Source organism: Silurus aristotelis (genome assembly GCF_946808225.1).
Source record: "Silurus aristotelis genome assembly, chromosome: 11".
Classification (NCBI taxonomy): domain Eukaryota; kingdom Metazoa; phylum Chordata; class Actinopteri; order Siluriformes; family Siluridae; genus Silurus; species Silurus aristotelis.
The window spans coordinates 17,288,652-17,308,684 of record NC_139584.1 but is presented as its reverse complement, the minus strand read 5'-3'; the positions used below and the strand labels follow the sequence as shown (position 1 = coordinate 17,308,684).

General features: G+C 36.5%; 2 protein-coding genes across 4 annotated transcripts in view; both read left to right on the top strand.

Annotated features, from left to right (window-relative positions):
- The window catches only part of pxnb (paxillin b), a 38,310-nt gene extending 25,682 nt beyond the window's left edge, over positions 1–12,628 (top strand). For all 3 annotated transcript variants that reach the window (XM_083554413.1, XM_083554412.1, XM_083554414.1), the window contains 5 exons: positions 3,158–3,304; positions 7,445–7,618; positions 7,812–7,893; positions 7,990–8,138; positions 10,710–12,628. In XM_083554413.1, the coding sequence (XP_083410539.1) occupies positions 3,158–3,304; positions 7,445–7,618; positions 7,812–7,893; positions 7,990–8,138; positions 10,710–10,976 (819 nt within the window). In that variant the 3' untranslated portion in view covers positions 10,977–12,628. The remainder of the gene's footprint in view (positions 1–3,157; positions 3,305–7,444; positions 7,619–7,811; positions 7,894–7,989; positions 8,139–10,709) is intronic.
- A 4,522-nt stretch (positions 12,629–17,150) lies between these two features.
- The window catches only part of gcn1 (GCN1 activator of EIF2AK4), a 54,646-nt gene continuing 51,763 nt past the window's right edge, over positions 17,151–20,033 (top strand). The window contains exon 1 of the mRNA XM_083554327.1: positions 17,151–17,255. Coding sequence (XP_083410453.1) covers positions 17,238–17,255 — 18 coding nt within the window. The 5' untranslated portion in view covers positions 17,151–17,237. The remainder of the gene's footprint in view (positions 17,256–20,033) is intronic.

Genomic DNA, 20,033 nt, shown 5'->3' with positions numbered 1-20,033 from the left:
TATGGCATCAATTACAATGTTTAATTAATTTCTATAAATCTAGAAGTGTCTTTGTTTTTTGCTTTGTTAAGTTGTTTCTAGCATATACATTATATGGACAGAAGTTTGTGGACACCTAACCAATAGAATTAGTTTGTGTTTTTTAAACATCCTATTCCACATTTAGTCCCTATTTGCTGTTATAACCATTACTCTGGGAAGATGCTCCAGTAGATTTTGGAGTGTGCTCATTCATCTACAAGTACAGAAGGCCTGGGGTGCACAGAACATGTTTGGTTCCCCAAGTTTAATTGAAGATAGAATTTTATGCTGCCGAATCTGACTACATTCACTATAATTGTCTTCAACTTTGTGGTAACAGTTTGGTGAAGAACCACATATGACTGAAAACTCAGGTGTCAGTACTTTTGTCCATATTGTGTATTGTCCATGAGATTCACATCTTCAACAGAGTAATCACTTTTTCTGGGTAACACTTCAAAAAAAATAGAAGGGGGAAAAAGTATTTTTTTTTTCAATTAACCAAATTGCAAGTAAATGAACAGAAAAATCCAAATTAAATTTTTTTTGTTTGTCTGTAAAACGGCATACATTCTTTTTATGATTGCACACTGCAGGTTTTCCAAACATTTTTGAAAACCAACTACAAACATTCTGTGGCTGTAGACTGCCTTAAATTTGTTTTTCTCTTCATGTAATCCCAGACTGACTCAATGATGTTAAGATCAGGGTTCTGTGGGGACCAAAACATAACTTCCAGGACTCCTTTTTCTTATTTGTATGAAGAAAGTACATAATGACATTGGCTTATGTTTGGGGTCATTGTCCTGTTGCAGAAGAAAATTGGGGCCAATCAGATACCTCCCTTATGGTACTGCATGATGGATAAGTGTCTGCCTATATTTCTAAGGATTGAGTACACCATTAATCCTGACTAAATCTCCAAATCCATTTGAAAAAATGCAGCCCCAAACTTGCAGGAAGCCTCCATCATGCTTCACTGCCTGCAAACACTTACTGCTGTGTCTCTCTCCAGCTTTTCAGCAAACAACTCGCCTCATGCTACTGTCAAAAAGTTCAGATTTTGATCAGTCCAGAGCACCTGCTGCCATTTTTCTGCCCACAGTCCCTATGTATTTGTGCAAAATTGAATCGCTTAGTCTTGTTTCCATGTCAGAGGTTTGGTTTTTTTGCTACTATTCTTCCATGAAGACCACTTCTGGCCAGACTTCTTCAGACAGTAAATGGGTGTAACCAGGTCCCACTGGGTTCCACCAGTTCTTTGCTGATGGCACTGCTAGATATCTTCACATGTCAAAAGGAAGTAAGCATGATGTCTTTCATCTGTTTCCTTGGGCGACCACTGCATCTATTGTCGGTCAGGTCAGGTGCAGTAGACAGTATTCCAGTATTGAAAACATATATAGGTGCAATCTGGGTTGCAGGATTATCCTGTAGCCTAAAAACAATATTTACACATTTTAACCTTATGGACATGTTACATCAATAAGGCATTTCAGCCATCACAAATTTTGAGACAGGATTACCAGATGGTCCACAGCATCTGGTTTAAGTGTGACCCTATGAAATGTTACAATGTTGCCACCAGTGCTGAGTGCTCTTTCAGATGGAGCTCTGGTGGCAGGGATGCAGAAATTCTGCCGAGCTAGCTTCGCAATGGGGGAAGTTTGCCACTAGCAAACGCGTCTTCAAGTGACATCGGACTCGACTTTTCTTATGCTTTTCCAATGTTACCTGCTTATGTGGAGGACGCTGATCTTAGTTTTATGCGTTCTTGATATTTCAAGACATATTTACGGCTAAGGTGGTGGAGCAAATTGCTTGTTTTGCTGAAAATTGTTGTTTGGAGGTTCTTTAGTTTAGTAAAAAAAAAAAAAAAAAAAAAAGCAAGCCATCGTCGACTAAACAACTGATACTACTACTCTTTTTGGCAGTTCTTCTGTCATCACATCAGCCTCAATTTCAGAACTTCTTTACGGTCATGCTTAGGAGCGCATACAGCTGTGCCCTCACCAGTGCAACAGTGAAAAGGGTCCCCTCTAATACAGTGTCTATTCATGTTCCGAACTTTGTTTAATTTACACCAGTATTGCGCTATACAAAACATTTTATATCATAAAATAAACACCAGTATTCAGTATGAACCCAGCACTAATATAAAACTGATGATGATTGATTAGCACCTGCTTGGTATAAATGGGTTAATCATGCACCTTGTGTGCAAGTGTAAGAATTGAAATCCAAACTGTAGTCACACCAAATATTAATTCGATTTAGATTTTTATTCTGTTCACTTACTTTGCATTTTTTTTTTATTGATAAGTAAATTAACACTTATTTTTGAAAGTATTGTTACTTTACAGTGTTTCTTCACCCTTGCCTAAAACGGTTGCCCAGTACTGTATGAGTTTCTGGTAAATAGAAAATATGGTGTTAAAAAAAAAATTGGGTTTGGTAGTTTTATTTCATATTTTATAATTGTATAAAACAAAAATCAATTTAAAGATAAACTATACATTTATTAATATAAAATAATCTATTGTTTGCTCATTTTCATATGAGATGGAGGAATATAACTCCCTCTCTATCTATCTATCTATCTATCTATCTATCTATCTATCTATCTATCTATCTATCTATCTATCTTGAGATATATATATATATATATATATATATATATATATATATATATATATATATATATATATATATATATATATATATATATATATAATTAGCCAGAATAGTTTGTTGGCTATGAATAAAGTCTGGTATTGTGAGAGATGGTTTTATTGTTATATAATTTCTTATCTATTACATATTCAATAAATAAGCAGTTGGTCTGGTGGCATCACTTTTGGGTGTAACAAGAATTTAAATTGCTAACATTACTTGTGGTAAAGAAGCATGCAAAAGTGTTATTCAACATTACAACATACAAATGGTGCCTCCCAGGCGGTCATGCACATAGATTTATTGTAGCATCAGGGGAATCTTTTAAAGAATATGTATATTTAAAAATTACTCCTCATATGTGTGTGTTTTTTTTTTTTCTGGAATCTCCCTGTTGTTTAAACCTATTTATTGTTTTGTTTTTTTTGACTGGCCTGATCTCTTTCCTTTCTCCTCTCTTTAGATCATGGCTCAGGGAAAGGGTCCAAACACACAGGTGAATAAACTAGATAACATGCTTGGAAGCCTGCAGTCTGACTTACATAAGCTGGGTGTAAAAACTGTGGCCAAAGGAGTGTGTGGGGCTTGCTGCAAACCTATTGTTGGCCAGGTGAGTAGTATACAGCAGTACACCTCTGACTGTATGGATGGCAAAGGAAATATATATATATTAGGGCTGTCAAAATTAATGCATTAACACAAATTCATTTTAATGGAACTAATTTTATTAACACGCAATTAATGCAGCGCGCATTTTTTGTTTTGACAATTTTTATAAAAAAAAAAAAATATATATATATATATATATATATATATATATATATATATATATATATATATATATATATATATATATATATATACATACAGTGAGGAAAATAAGTATTTGAACACCCTGCTTTTTTGCAAGTTCTCCCACTTAGAAATCATGGAGGGGACTGAAATTGTCATCGTAGGTGCATGTCCACTGTGAGAGACATAATCTAAAAAAAAAAAAAAATCCAGAAATCACAATGTATGATTTTTAAACTATTTATTTGTATGATACAGCTGCAAATAAGTATTTGAACACCTGAGAAAGTCAATGTTAATATTTGGTACAGGAGCCTTTGTTTGCAATTACAGAGGTCAAACGTTTCCTGTAGTTTCTCACCAGGTTTTCACACACTGCAGGAGGGATTTTGGCCCACTCCTCCACACAGATCTTCTCTAGATCAGTCAGGTTTCTGGCCTGTCGCTGAGAAACACGGAGTTTGAGCTCCCTCCAAAGATTCTCTATTGGGTTTAGGTCTGGAGACTGGCTAGGCCATGCCAGAACCTTGATATGCTTCTTACAGAGCCACTCCTTGATTATCCTGGCTGTGTGCTTCGGGTCATTGTAATGTTGGAAGACCCAGCCTCCACCCATCTTCAATGCTCTAACTGAGGGAAGGAGGTTGTTCCCCAAAATCTCGCAATACATGGCCCCGGTCATCCTCTCCTTAATACAGTGAAGTCGCCCTGTCCCATGTGCAGAAAAACACCCCCAAAGCATGATGCTACCACCCCCATGCTTCACAGTAGGGATGATGTTCTTGGGATGGTACTCATCATTCTTCTTCCTCCAAACACATTTAGTGGAATTATGATCCAAAAGTTCTATTTTGGTCTCATCTGACCACATGACTTTCTCCCATGACTCCTCTGGATCATCCAAATGGTCATTGGCAAACTTAAGACGTGCCTGGACATGTGCTGGTTTAAGCAGGGGAACCTTCCGTGCCATGCATGATTTCAAACCATGACGTCTTAGTGTATTACCAACAGTAACCTTGGAAACGGTGGTCCCAGCTCTTTTCAGGTCATTGACCAGCTCCTCCCGTGTAGTTCTGGGCTGATTTCTCACCTTCCTTAGGATCATTGAGACTCCACGAGGTGAGATCTTTCATGGAGCCCCAGTCCAAGGGAGATTGACAGTCATGTGTAGCTTCTTCCATTTTCTAATGATTGCTCCAACAGTGGACCTTTTTTCAACAAGCTGCTTTGGCAATTTCCCCGTAGCCCTTTCCAGCCTTGTGGAGGTGTACAATTTTGTCTCTAGTGTCTTTGGACAGCTCTTTGGTCTTGGCCATGTTAGTAGTTGGATTCTTACTGATTGTATGGGGTGGACAGGTGTCTTTATGCAGCTAACGACCTCAAACAGGTGCATCTAATTTAGGATAATAAATGTAGTGGAGGTGGACATTTTAAAGGCAGACTAACAGGTCTTTAAGTGTCAGAATTCTAGCTGATAGACATATATATATATATATATATATATATATATATATATATATATATATATATATATATATATATATATATATATATATATATATATATATATATATATATATATATACACACACACACACACACAGTACAGACCAAACGTTTGGACACACCTTCTCATTCAAAGAGTTTTCTTTATTTTTATGACTATGAAAATTGTAGATTCACACTGAAGGCATCAAAACTATGAATTAACACATGTGGAATTATATATGGAATTATATACATAACAAAAAAGTGTGAAACAACTGAAAAATTTCATATTCTAGGTTCTTCAAAATAGCCACCTTTTGCTTTGATTACTGCTTTGCACACTCTTGGCATTTTCTTGATGAGCTTCAAGAGGTAGTCACCTGAAATGGTCTTCCAACAGTCTTGAAGGAGTTCCCAGAGATGCTTGGCACTTGTTGGCCCTTTTGCCTTCACTCTGGGCTCCAGCTCACCCCAAACCATCTTGATTGGGTTCAGGTCCGGTGACTGTGGAGGCCAGGTCATCTGGCGCAGCACCCCATCACTCTACTTCTTGGTCAAATAGCCCTTACACAGCCTGGAGGTGTGTTTGGGGTCATTGTCCTGTTGAAAAATAAATGATGGTCCAACTAAAAGCAAACCGGATGGAATAGCATGCCGCTGCAAGATGCTGTGGTAGCCATGCTGGTTCAGTATGCCTTCAATTTTGAATAAATCCCCAACAGTGTCACCAGCAAAGCACCCCCACACCATCACACCTCCTCCTCCATACTTCACGGTGGGAACCAGGCATGTAGAGTCCATCCGTTCACCTTTTCTGCGTCGCACAAAGACACGGTGGTTGGAACCAAAGATCTCAAATTTGGACTGATCAGACCAAAGCACAGATTTCCACTGGTCTAATGTCCATTCTTTGTGTTCTTTAGCCCAAACAAGTCTCTTCTGCTTGTTGCCGTTCTCTAGCAGTGGTTTCCTAGCAGATATTCTACCATGAAGGCCTGATTCACACAGTCTCCTCTTAACAGTTGTTGTAGAGATGTGTCTGCTGCTAGAACTCTGTGTGCCATTGACCTGGTCTCTAATCTGAGCTGCTGTTAACCTGCGATTTCTGAGGCTGGTGATGAACTTATCCTCTGCAGCAGAGGTGACTATTGGTCTTCCTTTCCTGGGGCGGTCCGCATGTGAGCCAGTTTTTTTGTAGCGCTTGATGGTTTTTGTGACTGCACTTGGGGACACTTTCAAAGTTTTCCCGATTTTTCGGACTGACTGACCTTCATTTCTTAAAGTAATGATGGCCACTCGTTTTTCTGTACTTAGCTGCTTTTTTCTTGCCATAATACAAATTCTAACATTTATTCTAACATATATCTATTCAGTAGGACTATCAGCTGTGTATCCACCTGACTTCTGCACAACACAACTGATGGTCCCAACCCCATTTATAAGGCAAGAAATCACACTTATTAAACCTGACAGGGCACACCTGTGAAGTGAAAACCATTTCAGGTGACTACCTCTTGAAGCTCATCAAGAGAATGCCAAGAGTGTGCTAAGCAGTAATCAAAGCAAAAGGTGGCTACTTTGAAGAACCTACAATATGACATTTTTCAGTTGTTTCACACTTTTTTGTTATGTATATAATTCCATATATAATTCCACATGTGTTAGTGTTCATAGTTTTGATGCCTTCAGTGTGAATCTACAATTTTCATAGTCATGAAAATAAAGAAAACTCTTTGAATGAGAAGGTGTGTCCAAACTTTTGGTCTGTACTGTATATATAAAATAAATACATATAAAAGAGGTGAAATTAAAATCAACAGATCACATTTATTCATGGTGTCCTTTCTTTAATCAGATATAAAAAAAGAAACTCCATGATGCACACATCCGGTAATTAAATACATATGTGTAGAAACCTAGCAAAAGTTACGTTCGGTGTTCTGATGATCTACATCATTTAAAATGCCATAATTACCTAAAAACTATTAAAATAATATTTTTGTCTTAATGTTCTACGTTGAGTATGGTTTAACTAATAATAAACATACATTTGCATAAAGCATCGATATTTTCCATGCCCATGTTGATTAGAGTATTAAAAACTTAAAGTATTAATTTAAGGTAATTTAGAACAGATAAAATTGTGCGATTAAGTTGCGATTATTTACAAGTTAACTCATGACGTGTTTTTTTTTCTACTGTTCCCCCTACTCCCCCCTTTTGTTGGCTCTGTTATCAACTCTTTACTATCTATAGGTGGAGCCACCTGGTAAACTAAATGTTATTGTTCCCACACTCCCCTAGGCCTAGCCAAGGTGGGAACGTAACTTGATAACTGACTAAAATATTTAGTCGCGATTAGACAGCCCTAATATGTGTGTGTGTGTGTCAGTTATAAGTTGATCTAGTTAATGTAATTGAGTGTATGCTAGAGAGTGGATTTAGAATTGTGTGTGCGCTTCTACAGGTAGTAACTGCCATGGGCCGCACATGGCATCCGGAGCATTTTGTGTGCTCTCACTGCCAGGAGGAGATCGGTTCTAGGAACTTCTTTGAGCGTGATGGACAGCCATACTGTGAAAAGGACTACCATCACCTTTTCTCTCCTCGGTGCTACTACTGCAATGGTCCCATTCTTGATGTGAGAAAATCTAATTTGAATAAAGTAAAAAATTATACATTTTATAAAACATCAGATATTTTGCTGGATTTAGATGTATTCTATTATAATTGGAGGATAATGCTATTATTAAAAGTATTTAAAATGAGATACAAATTATGTGAAAGTAGAAAAAAGAGAGTTAGAAAATATATTTGCCATTTCAAATTTACAGAAAGTAGTGACTGCTCTGGATAGGACATGGCACCCTGAACACTTTTTCTGTGCTCAGTGTGGAGCTTTCTTTGGCCCTGAGGGTGAGTAGCTACTGCTGATACTGTACTATCCTCTGCACACAAATGTTTAATTTGCAGCAGGGTTAAAATGTCTCATCATGTATTTCTTTTTTTAAGGCTTTCATGAGAAAGACGGGAAGGCATACTGCCGTAAAGATTACTTCGACCTGTTTGCTCCCAAGTGTGGTGGCTGTGCCCGTGCAATCCTTGAAAATTATATATCTGCCCTGAACAGCCTCTGGCACCCTGAATGCTTTGTTTGTAGGGTATGTGTGTTTACTCTGAAATCTGAAGCATATTTATGTATGGAGGTGGAAAGAGTACAAAAAAAAATACTATTACTCACACAGCTAAAAAAAAATCTACTTAAGTAAAAAGTAGTCTGTTTAAAATTGAGTAACAATTACTTTGCTACTTTTTTGTACTTTTACCTTTTATACTTTCTTTCCTGTGTACTGTACAAAGGATAATGATATAAATCTTACACTAGATATTTTTAATTAAAGAAACACCTTTACAATACACAGCATTTAAAGGGAGGTATAATGTGGTTTAGTGCAGACATTCCAAAAAACTTTTTACAACCATTGAAGGTGGCATAAATTGTGGATTGTGTTTAAACTATTCTATTTTTCTTCACCAACAAACACTAACAGACATACTGCAAATCTGTCAATTCAATCCGATCAAGAAGAAGCAGAGCGATACACTGCTGAGCCCAGGTAGAGCAACGCAGCAACATAAAGCATATTTTAATCCTCCTAAAATAAGGCTTTTGTTGCTGTTTTGATGTCCCTGTGCTCAGCAGTGCATCTTTCTGGTCTATGTCCTTGCACTGCGTTTTGCTCCTTCAAACTAGAAAAGCGCATAGCACTGTTCACTGTGGATAATACACTGGATTTATTTTCCACCGAAAGTATTGCAATTGGTCCACTAGCTCTAGATTGATGTGTCCTCCTCTAGCTAATGAATCGAAAAGGAGAGTTGCCGTCACTCCAGTGCGACTCATGGCTACTGTGCCAAACTCTTATATGTATAACATGTATAAGATGGATAGTCATCATCAGTTGGTCAATGCCAAGCAATCACAGGTAACTTAAATATTTTGTTAGTGAGAAGCAAAATATATCTGTTTTGTGGATTTTGGCTTAGGAGCAATTTGTTTTAATTTCACTTAAAATTTGTGTATATTCAGTCAAGGCTGCTTTTTGAGAGGCTTTTGTCAGGATTACAGGAAGCCATGCAGTGCTTGCCCTTGTATTATTTATATTTCATTTGCACAAATTGCTCCATGAAAAAGTTCACACACAAATGTGTGCATTTGCCTCAAAAGGTAATTCTGTATCTTTCAAACCTGTTCTCTTTGTAATCAACTAGACACAAGTGTACCTCAACAGTTGTTGTGGAGGACCAATGGGTGGACCAACAGGATGTCCCGAAATCATTACATTACCTCAGACTGGTCTTGATGGTTCCTTTTAATTTCAAAACTGCTTAGCATAGAGTTTAACATTACATTGTGTGTGTTACATAGTCACCTGAGAGAAGAGAAAATCTTGTGGTTACAATTAGAACATCACCACCACATTTATGTTAGAGAATGAAGAGAGGACCTTGCTAGTGTACATGTTGTGAGGGCATCGTCTTTTCCTGTTTTTAAAACTACCAACATTTTTTACCAAACAAATTCTCCATTCCATGGTTCATGTTGACAGGCTAAGCAATTTTGAAATGCAAGGTACAGTCAGACCAGTCTGAGGTTATGCTCTTACATAATGAATTTGGGATGTACCATTTGTCCACCCATTTCATCCACCGCAAGTGATGAGGTACACCTTGTGTCTAGTTGATTATAAAGAACACAGGTTTGCAAGAAACTGCATTACCGCTTCAGGCACATGTACACAATTTGTGTGTGAACTTCTCAATATTGCTGTCAAGACATTTGTCCAAACATAAAACAAATAATCTTGGTTCAGTGGGAGTGCTGCATGGCTTTTTGTATGAGTGACAAGAGCCTTTCAAAAAGCAGCTTTAGCCCTGCCTCTGAACTAAAACAAAATAATTGTTTATTTTAAACATAAATCTACGAAACACATCACCGAGTAACAATATATTCATGTTTAATTACTGGTGATTAATTGTCCGGCATTTGCCGGTTGTAGGTGGGTATCCCTCTTCACAACGTTTTGTTTTGTTTGTTTTTATTTGTTTTTTATAATGTAAACATATACACCTCACAGCAAATATGGACAAAAAAGCAAACAAAAACATTTAAATATATGTAAAATAGTACTATATATGCAAGCCAAACAAACATTTAAACTATGCAAAGAAACAATTTTGCATGCAATGCTTTGGATTGAAACTTTATTTATTTATTTATTTATTTATTTTTATCTGCAACCACAATAGTTTTTGGCTGAAAATCAGTTACATAGAAGTACATTAACCGGGCACAAGTACCTCATACAACCCCACTATCAAACAATGAATTGGTTGCTTAATTATGGCCCTGGGTTGACGTCATTTGCTTAGAGTTCATGTTCAGCAGAATGTGACTGGGTTCATATGATAGAAGAGCAGTATTTTCTGGAGTGCAATACCTTTTTTTTTTTTTTGCATTTTTATAACAGATGTGATTTCAAATATCGCAAAATACAATTTTTCAGAAAATAAAATTGTTACTCAATTACAGTAAATCAAATAAATGCAACTTGTTACTTTCCACCTCTGTTTATCCATCACAACTAAACTTTCCATTCTGTAGGCTTGTTAATGTGCAATAAAGGTACCAAATTCTCATATGATTTTTATTTCATGTGTGTGTTCTCTAGGAGTGTTTTACCCCTTTTGTAAATGGCAGTTTCTTTGAGCATGATGGCCAGCCATACTGTGAGGTTCACTACCATGAACGACGTGGCTCTCTCTGCTCTGGCTGCCAAAAGCCTATAACAGGCCGGTGCATCACTGCTATGGGCAAGAAGTTCCACCCTGAGCATTTTGTCTGTGCCTTCTGCCTCAAGCAGCTCAACAAGGGCACCTTCAAGGAGCAGAATGACAAGCCATACTGCCATGGTTGCTTCGTCAAACTCTTCAGTTAAACTGGGTCAACATGTGTGCTTGCTTGCCTGAATGTGGGGAATATGCAGCAAAATCTGATTTGTATCAGCCTTATGTGATGGAGGAGAAAAGAGTTCAGATTTTAAAAATAAATAAAAAAAAGGTTTGATTTTGTTTTTTGGTATTTGTGTGCAAATATCAGCTCACTGGGTGAGTATGAAAGAATCTGTTATAGGAATTGGGCTTTGGATCAGTTGACCTGTGAAAGTTTCACCATAAAAATGCTTTGTGAAGCGAAATAGAAAATGCCACAACAGGCAGAATGTGATCACTATTAGTAATAATTGGATGTGAGCTCAACTGTTTTTGATGTATTTAGCATTTGCAAGAAACAATTTATATTACTGTGCCTTGTTTTCTATAAGAAATTAAGATATATGAATTATACCAAAAATAATAGTATAGTACCTGATATGTACATTTTTATGGAGACTGAGGTTTTGGTGTGCCAAAAATTACCAGCATATTACAAGCCAGCCAAGAATCACCTACATATATTGAACAGTCGTAGTGTGATGGTGTGGTGATGAGTATTGTGCCATTCAAGTAAACTCAAAATATTCTGTACATATCGAATTATCCTACTTTTTTTTTTCAAAGAGACACCAAGGCTTTTGATCTTTGTGTTCAGGGGGGCATATGCATTATTTAACTCTTTACCCTTACAATCACATTAAAATCACTTAAATACAACATCTCATACACTTATGTATTTAGGTAACTGGGCCTCATTTTCTATGTTATTACAAACTTAGTAACCACTTATTTCCTTTGATTACTTCAGGCAACTTTAACTGAATAGCTGTGACAATGTTGTGCAATTTCTTTTCCTTTAACACAGTATATGAATGGTTTAGGGGTAATTGTGTTTCTCTGTCTCGGACACCTCTGGGCAATGTTAACTGCTGTATTATTTTATGAAAATCTAATGTATTTTTCTCCTCTTCTCACTTTTTCTTTTTTGCCTGAAAGTCTTAAGTGTCACTTAAGTGAGTGACATTTCTAAGAATTTGTATTTGAAACATGAATTATTAGAAATGTAACACCGGTTTTAAAAGTGGGTATTTCTATATATTTTCAGTATAGTCTTGAGTGCTTGCCAAATAATCTTGTGCTTGTGTATTGTAATGGTAACAATGCATGTAAGAAATAAGTAGCTAATAATCGTTTATCCGTATGCATTATCCTCGGACGATACATATTTTTCATCTCCTGGTGTAAGAATGCAGTTCAAACGTATGGCCTTTATTTTGTATGTAATGTTTATGACATTACCTTTAATGGGAAGATGCTGTGAAAAATCGGAGATCTTTCCTATTTCATTGTTCTTGTCATTCTGAGAGCTAGGTGCCAAGAGGACTCAATAATCCATATGCCTCAGAGCCTATTTATGACACTGGTTTTAAAAGTTTTCCCTTTGTTTTAGCATGTGATTCTTTTGATATAACAGGAGCTTTTTTCTTCTCTTGTTTATACTGTTACAGTCTATTTCAGTGCCTTCAATTACTGTGTCTATTTACCCAATGTGAATCTGCAGGTAAATATTATTTTTCATAACTTTTCAATTTGTTCTGAGTCATAGTAACTGGCTGAATTCATATTGTTATCAATAAAATGCTTTGATGTTTTCATGGATTTTGAATTGTAGCCTTTGTGTTTGTTCCATGGATCTGGGGGATATTAAAAGAAAATAAATAATTAGAAGTAGATCATTTATAAGCATAGCTCAAGTCCTCTGAATAAACTTTAATCACAGGGTTTACACTGATGATACCAGAAATTCAGATTTGTGTAAACTGTTTCAGAATTAGCAGAGTGCAACCCTATATTATGCAAGTGCCGTTTGTAAGATCCAAACTTTCTTTGCAACTTTATTGGACAGAACAATAGTCATAAATCCGTGTCATTATACTGTTCTAGTATCATTTCAATTGCCCCCTTCTTTCTGTAGGCAATTCATGAAGTTGCAAAAATAAATAAATACTGGAGGATGCATTTAATGATTACCCAGTGGCAGCAATACATTTTAGCTCATATATGCAATGTGCCAATGGTCATCTTATCGGTTGTATGCTACTATTAGTGAAACACATCCTCAGAATAAACATACAATTGATATATATAGTGAGCTGAGCAAATTAATAAGGTTTTTTTTGTGATTACTGATGTTAAATTATAAAATTCCTGATTATTTGTCAAAGTACTTAGTTTTAACTCAAATCCTAGTTATAAATGCAAAATATGAATTTGTTACCATGTTGTGGAGAAATTAGTGGATAGATGTGAAAAAAATAAAATAAAATGGGGGGAAAAAGCAGCCAGCCAGGTGATTCTCTCATACTAGAGTAGTGAGAAAGAGCATTCACATCTGTATCCAGATACTCTGTGAGCTACACATTCAGAGATGCTCTAGCGCTGTTGCCTAACACACAGGGGGAAGAGCCATAACTTTAGATAAAGGGATTGTAAGAGTGATTTGTAGAGTAGAGAAGTGTATATAGGCTAAATGTGCAGTTAATGTCTGTGCAAGGTAGCGCTATGTACAGTTGCTGAATTAAAGTGTGAACTTGTATATGTAAAATAGGTGTGTGTGTACGCGTGCGCACTCGTGACAGAGCTCTCTGTCATAGGATGTTGCTACGTTACCTGAATGCTATTTAAAGCTAACAGCGCGGCCGCGGGAGGTTGAACTTTACAGCGAGTAGCTAAAGATTGGAACTAGTCCTCTTTTTGAAAGAAGAAAGAAAAAGACTTTTACAGAAATATAAATCAGAATGGAAGACCGAGACCCCATGGCTTGGAGACCCATCAAGGGAACGACCGACAGCAAAGAATCCAGGGTGCAATAAAAAAAAAAAATGTGTCACATGCCACAACATTTCCAGAGGTTGATCGGTTGGATACTGTCTTAAAAGCCAGAATTTATTACAAGATGTATTATTTTTGTAAATGTGCATACAAAATAATACATTTAATTATTGTGCATTCAGCATAATGTCAACATAAAGTATATGCTTTTTGATTTGATTTTTGCATGATTTAAATAAAAAATTTCATTTTTGCTTATTCAGGTGATGGGCTTACACATACAGGCTTACATTATACAGTTCACTATAATGCTAATGACTGTCAGAGGTGGCAAAAGTACACACATCCTTTACTTAAGTAGAAGTATATATACTCATGTTTTAAAATATTTCAGTAAAAGCTGAAGTACTGACTATACTTTTTTACTTAAGTAAAAGTAAAGAAGTTTGGGCTATACCATGTGCTTCAGTAAAAATTTGTATCTGTTCTAAATGTATTTTAATATTAATACTTTTCAAGTGTTTTATTTGTGTGTCTTGAAAAGAGATGACAGAGCGCACCCTGTCTGTTTTTTTATTTCACAAAAGCACAGGGTTTTGTTGTTATTATGAGTGTATAAATAAATAAAAATGTGGACACATGGTTCAACCATAAACAAGCTTCCAAATAAGGTTTTGCAAATCGCATTTTATTTTTTTTTTGCAGACTATTCAAGGGCTGCAACACCAGCCAAAAGAAGAAGGTGAAGAAAGGTACAGAGTAGGGTGCCTAAGCAAAGTGATGTTGAAAAAATATTTGAATTGAATAAATCATTCTCATGTCCATGTATTATATCCGTATAAAAACGTGACTGCTTCAGCTGATGTAAAGTAGTTGAAGCTATTCAAAAGCACCTGGTAGATTAATATATTTATATCTCTGCTGTTGTCATTAGAGGTCCAATTCTTAAAAAAATTTAATAAAAAAGGCCTTGATAATCCTGGAGTGCTTTCACTACCATAAGTATAATCAAGAAGACATAATCAGTATCTGATTAAATGCCTAAATAAATATGGACACAACAAATCAATTAGAAGGACAATACAGTATACATTGGAATAAATGCCACTAGCCACATTCTCCACCCTGACCTTAGCAAAATTTAGTCTGTTGGGGTTTAGTTACATGCTGTGACCCTTCACCACTAACCAGTGCCATGTGCATTAAAATAGTTTCCCACTCAGAGGAAGAGTGATTTTGGCAGGCTAATCAGGCCCATCCAGGCCATGTACACACTAATACGTTTTCGTTTGAAAACTTAACCCATTTAACACACAATTAACACAGTGACTTGTACAGAAACACTGTTACCTCAAATCATACCCTTTAACAAATATCTACACCCCTTACAACTGGGTTGAGGGTTGTTATTGACTGAGATATATTTTCAATCAATCTGTTGACAGGTTTTACCAACCCACTCACTCCAGTCAATGATTGACTAGGAAACTGCTGATATCATCATGGAAAACACACAAACTACTCTGGACTAGTTCAGACACTGAGTTACTAGAGTCAGAAATAGGCTCTAGACTCCTAACATTACTACCTCCGCCAGTGAAATCATATCTTGACTTCAAAGGCTACAGACAGTGGTTTATCACTATTAGACTGTTTGACCGCTTCTGTTGATATTGTTCAGAAATAGTATGCTCTTTTCAACTAGCAACTCACTCAGAAACTCTAAGTTCATGCCCAGAAGCAGGAACATTATTTAGAGATACACTCTTGCACCCTAGAATGGACTCAATACTAGCTTCAAATTATGGTTTAGTTTCTTTTAGATTTAGTGGCAAAAAATGGCTTGCAAAAGCAAATTTAAGTGGACAGTTTCTATATGTAATAAACCTGCATGGTGTGGATTCCCCACTTATCTGCTATCTTTTCTATTCTTGCCATGTGTTAGATCACAGTTTTGCGTAACACTGCTGAATATTACATCAACTGGTTGCCTCAAAAACCTGCCAAATAATTGATAGAAAGAAGTATAACCAGTGGACTTGTGTGTAATACAATTACAAGTAAAAGTCAGTGTCTGTGGCATTTTTGGCCACTTAATTTAGAGTGTGCTATGCAGGAGATGCAACCTAAAGGAGATTGGAGACTGTAAGGTATTGGCAGGGGACAGTGTAGCTAGACAGCATCGGATAGTGGTCTGTAGGATGGTTTTGGAGGCGAAGAAGAAGAGGAGGAGAGTGAGGACTGAAAGAAGAATAAGATGGTGGAATCTGAAGGAGGAAGAGTGTAGTGTGAGGTTCAGGAAAGAGGTCAGACAGGGGCTCGGTGGTGTTGAAGAGGTGTTGGATGATTGGGCAACTACTGCAGGAGTGATGAGGGAGGCAGCTAGAAAAGTACTTGGTGTGACATCTGGAAATAGAAAGCAAGACAAGGAGACATGGTGGTGGAATGAGGAAGTGCAGGAGAGCATAAGGAGAAAGAGGTTGGCAAAACAGAAGTGGGATCGACAGAGTGATGAGAAAAGTAGGCAGGAGTACAAGGAGATGCGGCAGCAGGTTAAGAGGGATGTGGCGAGAGCCAAGGAAAAGGCATATGAGGAGCTGTATAAGAGGTTGGACACTAAGGAAGGAGAAAAGGATTTGTACCGATTGGCCAGGCAGAGGGACCGAGCTGGAAAGGATGTACTGCAAGTTAGAGCAGTAAAGGATGGAGAGGGAAATGTGTTGACTAGTGAGGAGAGTGTGTTGAGAAGATGGAGGGAGTATTTTGACCAAATGATGAATGAGGAAAATCAGAGAGAGAGAAGGTTAGATGATGTGGAGTTGGTGAAGCAGGATGTAGATATGATTAGTAAGGAGGATGTGAGAGCAGCGATTAAGAGGATGAAGAGTGGAAAGTCGGTTGGACCAGATGACATACCGGTAGAAGCGTGGAGATGTTTAGGAGAGATGGCAGTGGAGTTTTTGACCAGATTGTTTAACAGGATTTTGGAAGGTAAGACGATGCCTGAGGAATGGAGAAGAAGTGTGCTGGTACCGATCTTTAAGCATAAAGGAGATGTGCAGTCTTGCAGTAACTACAGGGGAATTAAGTTGATCAGTCACACCATGAAGTTATGGGAAAGAGTAGTGGAAGCCAGGCTGAGAGAAGAGGTGACCATCTGTGAGCAACAGTATGGTTTCATGCCGAGGAAGAGCACCACAGATGCCTTATTTGCATTAAGAATGTTGATGGAGAAGTATAGAGAAGGACAGAAGGAATTGCATTGTGTATTTGTAGATTTAGAGGAGAAGAAGAAGATATAAATACCTGTTTTGGTCATACCAGCTTTGTCCTCTAGGGGTCATCCTATAGAATCAGAGGGCAAAGAACGACGTAATGACACGGAAGTAAGGGCTTTTTTCTGTTTTTTTTTTTTTTAACTGGACACCGGCAAGATGGCAGCGGACACGCAGGTTTGTGTGCGAGTCGTGGCATGGTATTAATGCTTTGCTGTTCATTGTTTTCCGCAAAGGTTTTGTTTTTCATATATGTTTTAAAGGACAGTGACCTTGAGTATGCTTAGTGCCGGTTAAAACAAATTCTACGTATGTCACCATAAAGTTAAGTGACTCGTGCATATTGCATATAAGCGAGCACAGAGCTGGGCTAGCGGCTAAGCTAATGTAGCTGACTTGCTATCACTATTCCTGCCATAACACTGGCAGACTCACAAAGATGTCCACATTTAACACGTAGAATGAAGCTATCAGAGCTCGTGAGCCTGCGCATCTCTATAGGGTCATATTCATTTGTAAAAGAACTCCAATTTGAGAGGTTGCTATCAGCTGCTATGATTCAGCTAGTCGTCTTGAAGTAGTTTTGTTAAATGATCACCACTAAGTAAAGTTAGTATTGATTATTGGCTTGGGTTTGGCAATTATAGCAACAAAGCACGAGCAAATTTCATCTAAACTCGTGCCCAATAACAAATACGTAAAATACTGTGGCTTGAGAGACAAAATTATACAAATCCTGCCTAAATGTATTAAATACACCCAAATCAATTCATACAGAGTACGACATATTAGAAATAAAATGTAAGGAAATAAAATAAATAAAAGTATAATAAAAGTATGAAGTGTAATTATAAAGTATAAAAATATGTACTATACAAATATAAAATAAATATATATTGTAATATTTAAATAAATCAGATCTATTAATCAAAAAATATTTAATCATAATTAATCACATCATTGTTAACTTGTGATTATTCACAACTTAATCACACACTTTTATCTGTTTCAAATGTACCTTGAATTAATACTTAAAAAAACTTTTAATACTCCAATCAACATGCGCACAGACAAATATTAAAGCTTGCAAATGTATGTTTATTATTAGTGAAACCGTACTCAACATAGAGCATGAAGACAAAATATTGTTGTAAATGTTGTAAAGTAATTATAGCATTTTATATGATGTAAATCAGGACACCAGACAGAACTTTTGCTATGTTTTTTACACGGACGATTTGAATTGCTGGATATGTGCATCATGGCAGATTTTGGTGCTTGATTTGTCTTTATGCATCAGTAATACAAATGTTTAGTGATTAAAAGGGATTTTTCGGTGGGGTTTATTTTATTTTAAATACCCAAGTGAAAAAAAGTTAGTTGTGATAAAAATGTATGTTGCGTTATTACCTTGTTTATATTTTTAATAAGAATGTTCAAATACAAATGCATGCCGCATTAACAGCGCACAAACCATCTTCTTAAGGGACAATACTATAGAAATGAAACTTGGGTATATTTTGGTGTCGTCAAAGTGCAGCTTGTATAGTAAAACAGATTTACTGTCCTCTAAAAATAACTCGTACAGCAGTTATTGTCACACCATTTATTGTCTGGCAACAAAAGGTGCAGAAGGTTCACTTGTCAGGGCTCAGACCATACGCCTCACACTGCAACAAGTCAGTTTGCATGGTTATTGTTCCAGAAGGAAGTCTTTTCTGAAGCTGGCTCATAAGAAAGCCTGCAAACAGTTGCTGAAGACGACTGGTCCAAGATCATTAATTACTGGAACCATGTCCTGTGGTCTTATAAGACTAAGATAAACTTGTTTGGCTCAGATAGTGTCCAGCATGTGTGGTGAAACCCAGTTATTTTGACAATAATGACTGTATATTGAGTTATTTTCAGAGGACAGTAAATCTATACTACTATACAAGCTGCAAATTGACTACTCTAAATTTATCCCAATTTAATTTCTATAGTCTTGTCCTTAGAGAAGATATATTAAAATGGTTGCTAGAATGTGAGAGGTCTACTCACTTTTGTAACATTCTCTCTCTCTCTCTCTCTCTCTCTCTCTCTCTCTCTCTCTCTCTCTCTCTCTCTCTATATATATATATATATATATATATATATATATATATATATATATATATATATATATATATACACAGTACAGACCAAAAATTTTAAATGATGTAGATCATCAGAACACCGAACGTAACTTTTGCTAGGTTTCTACACATATGTATTTAATTAACGGATGTGTGCATCATGGAGTTTCTTTTTTTTATATCTGATTAAAGAAAGGACACCATGAATAAATGTGATCTGTTGATTTTATTTTCACCTCTTTTATATTTATTTATTTTATATATACAGTACAGACCAAAAGTTTGGACACACCTTCTCATTCAAAGAGTTTTCTTAATTTTCATGACTATGAAAATTGTAGATTCACACTGAAGGCATCAAAACTATGAATTAACACATGTGGAATTATATATGGAATTATATACATAACAAAAAAGTGTGAAACAACTGAAAAATGTCATATTGTAGGTTCTTCAAAATAGCCACCTTTTGCTTTGATTACTGCTTTGCACACTCTTGGCATTCTCTTGATGAGCTTGAAGAGGTAGTCACCTGAAATGGTCTTCCAACAGTCTTGAAGGAGTTCCTCGAGAGATTCTTGGCACTTGTTGGCCCTTTTGCCGTCACTCTGCGGTCCAGCTCACCCCTAAACCATCTCATCCCATTACTCTCCTTCTTGGTCAAATAGCCCTTGATGCCTTCAGTGTGACTCTACAATTTTCATAGTCATGAAAATAAAGAAAACTCTTTGAATGAGAAGGTGTGTCCAAACTTTTGGTCTGTACTGTGTGTGTATATATATATATATATATATATATATATATATATATATATATCTCTATATCTATATATATATATATA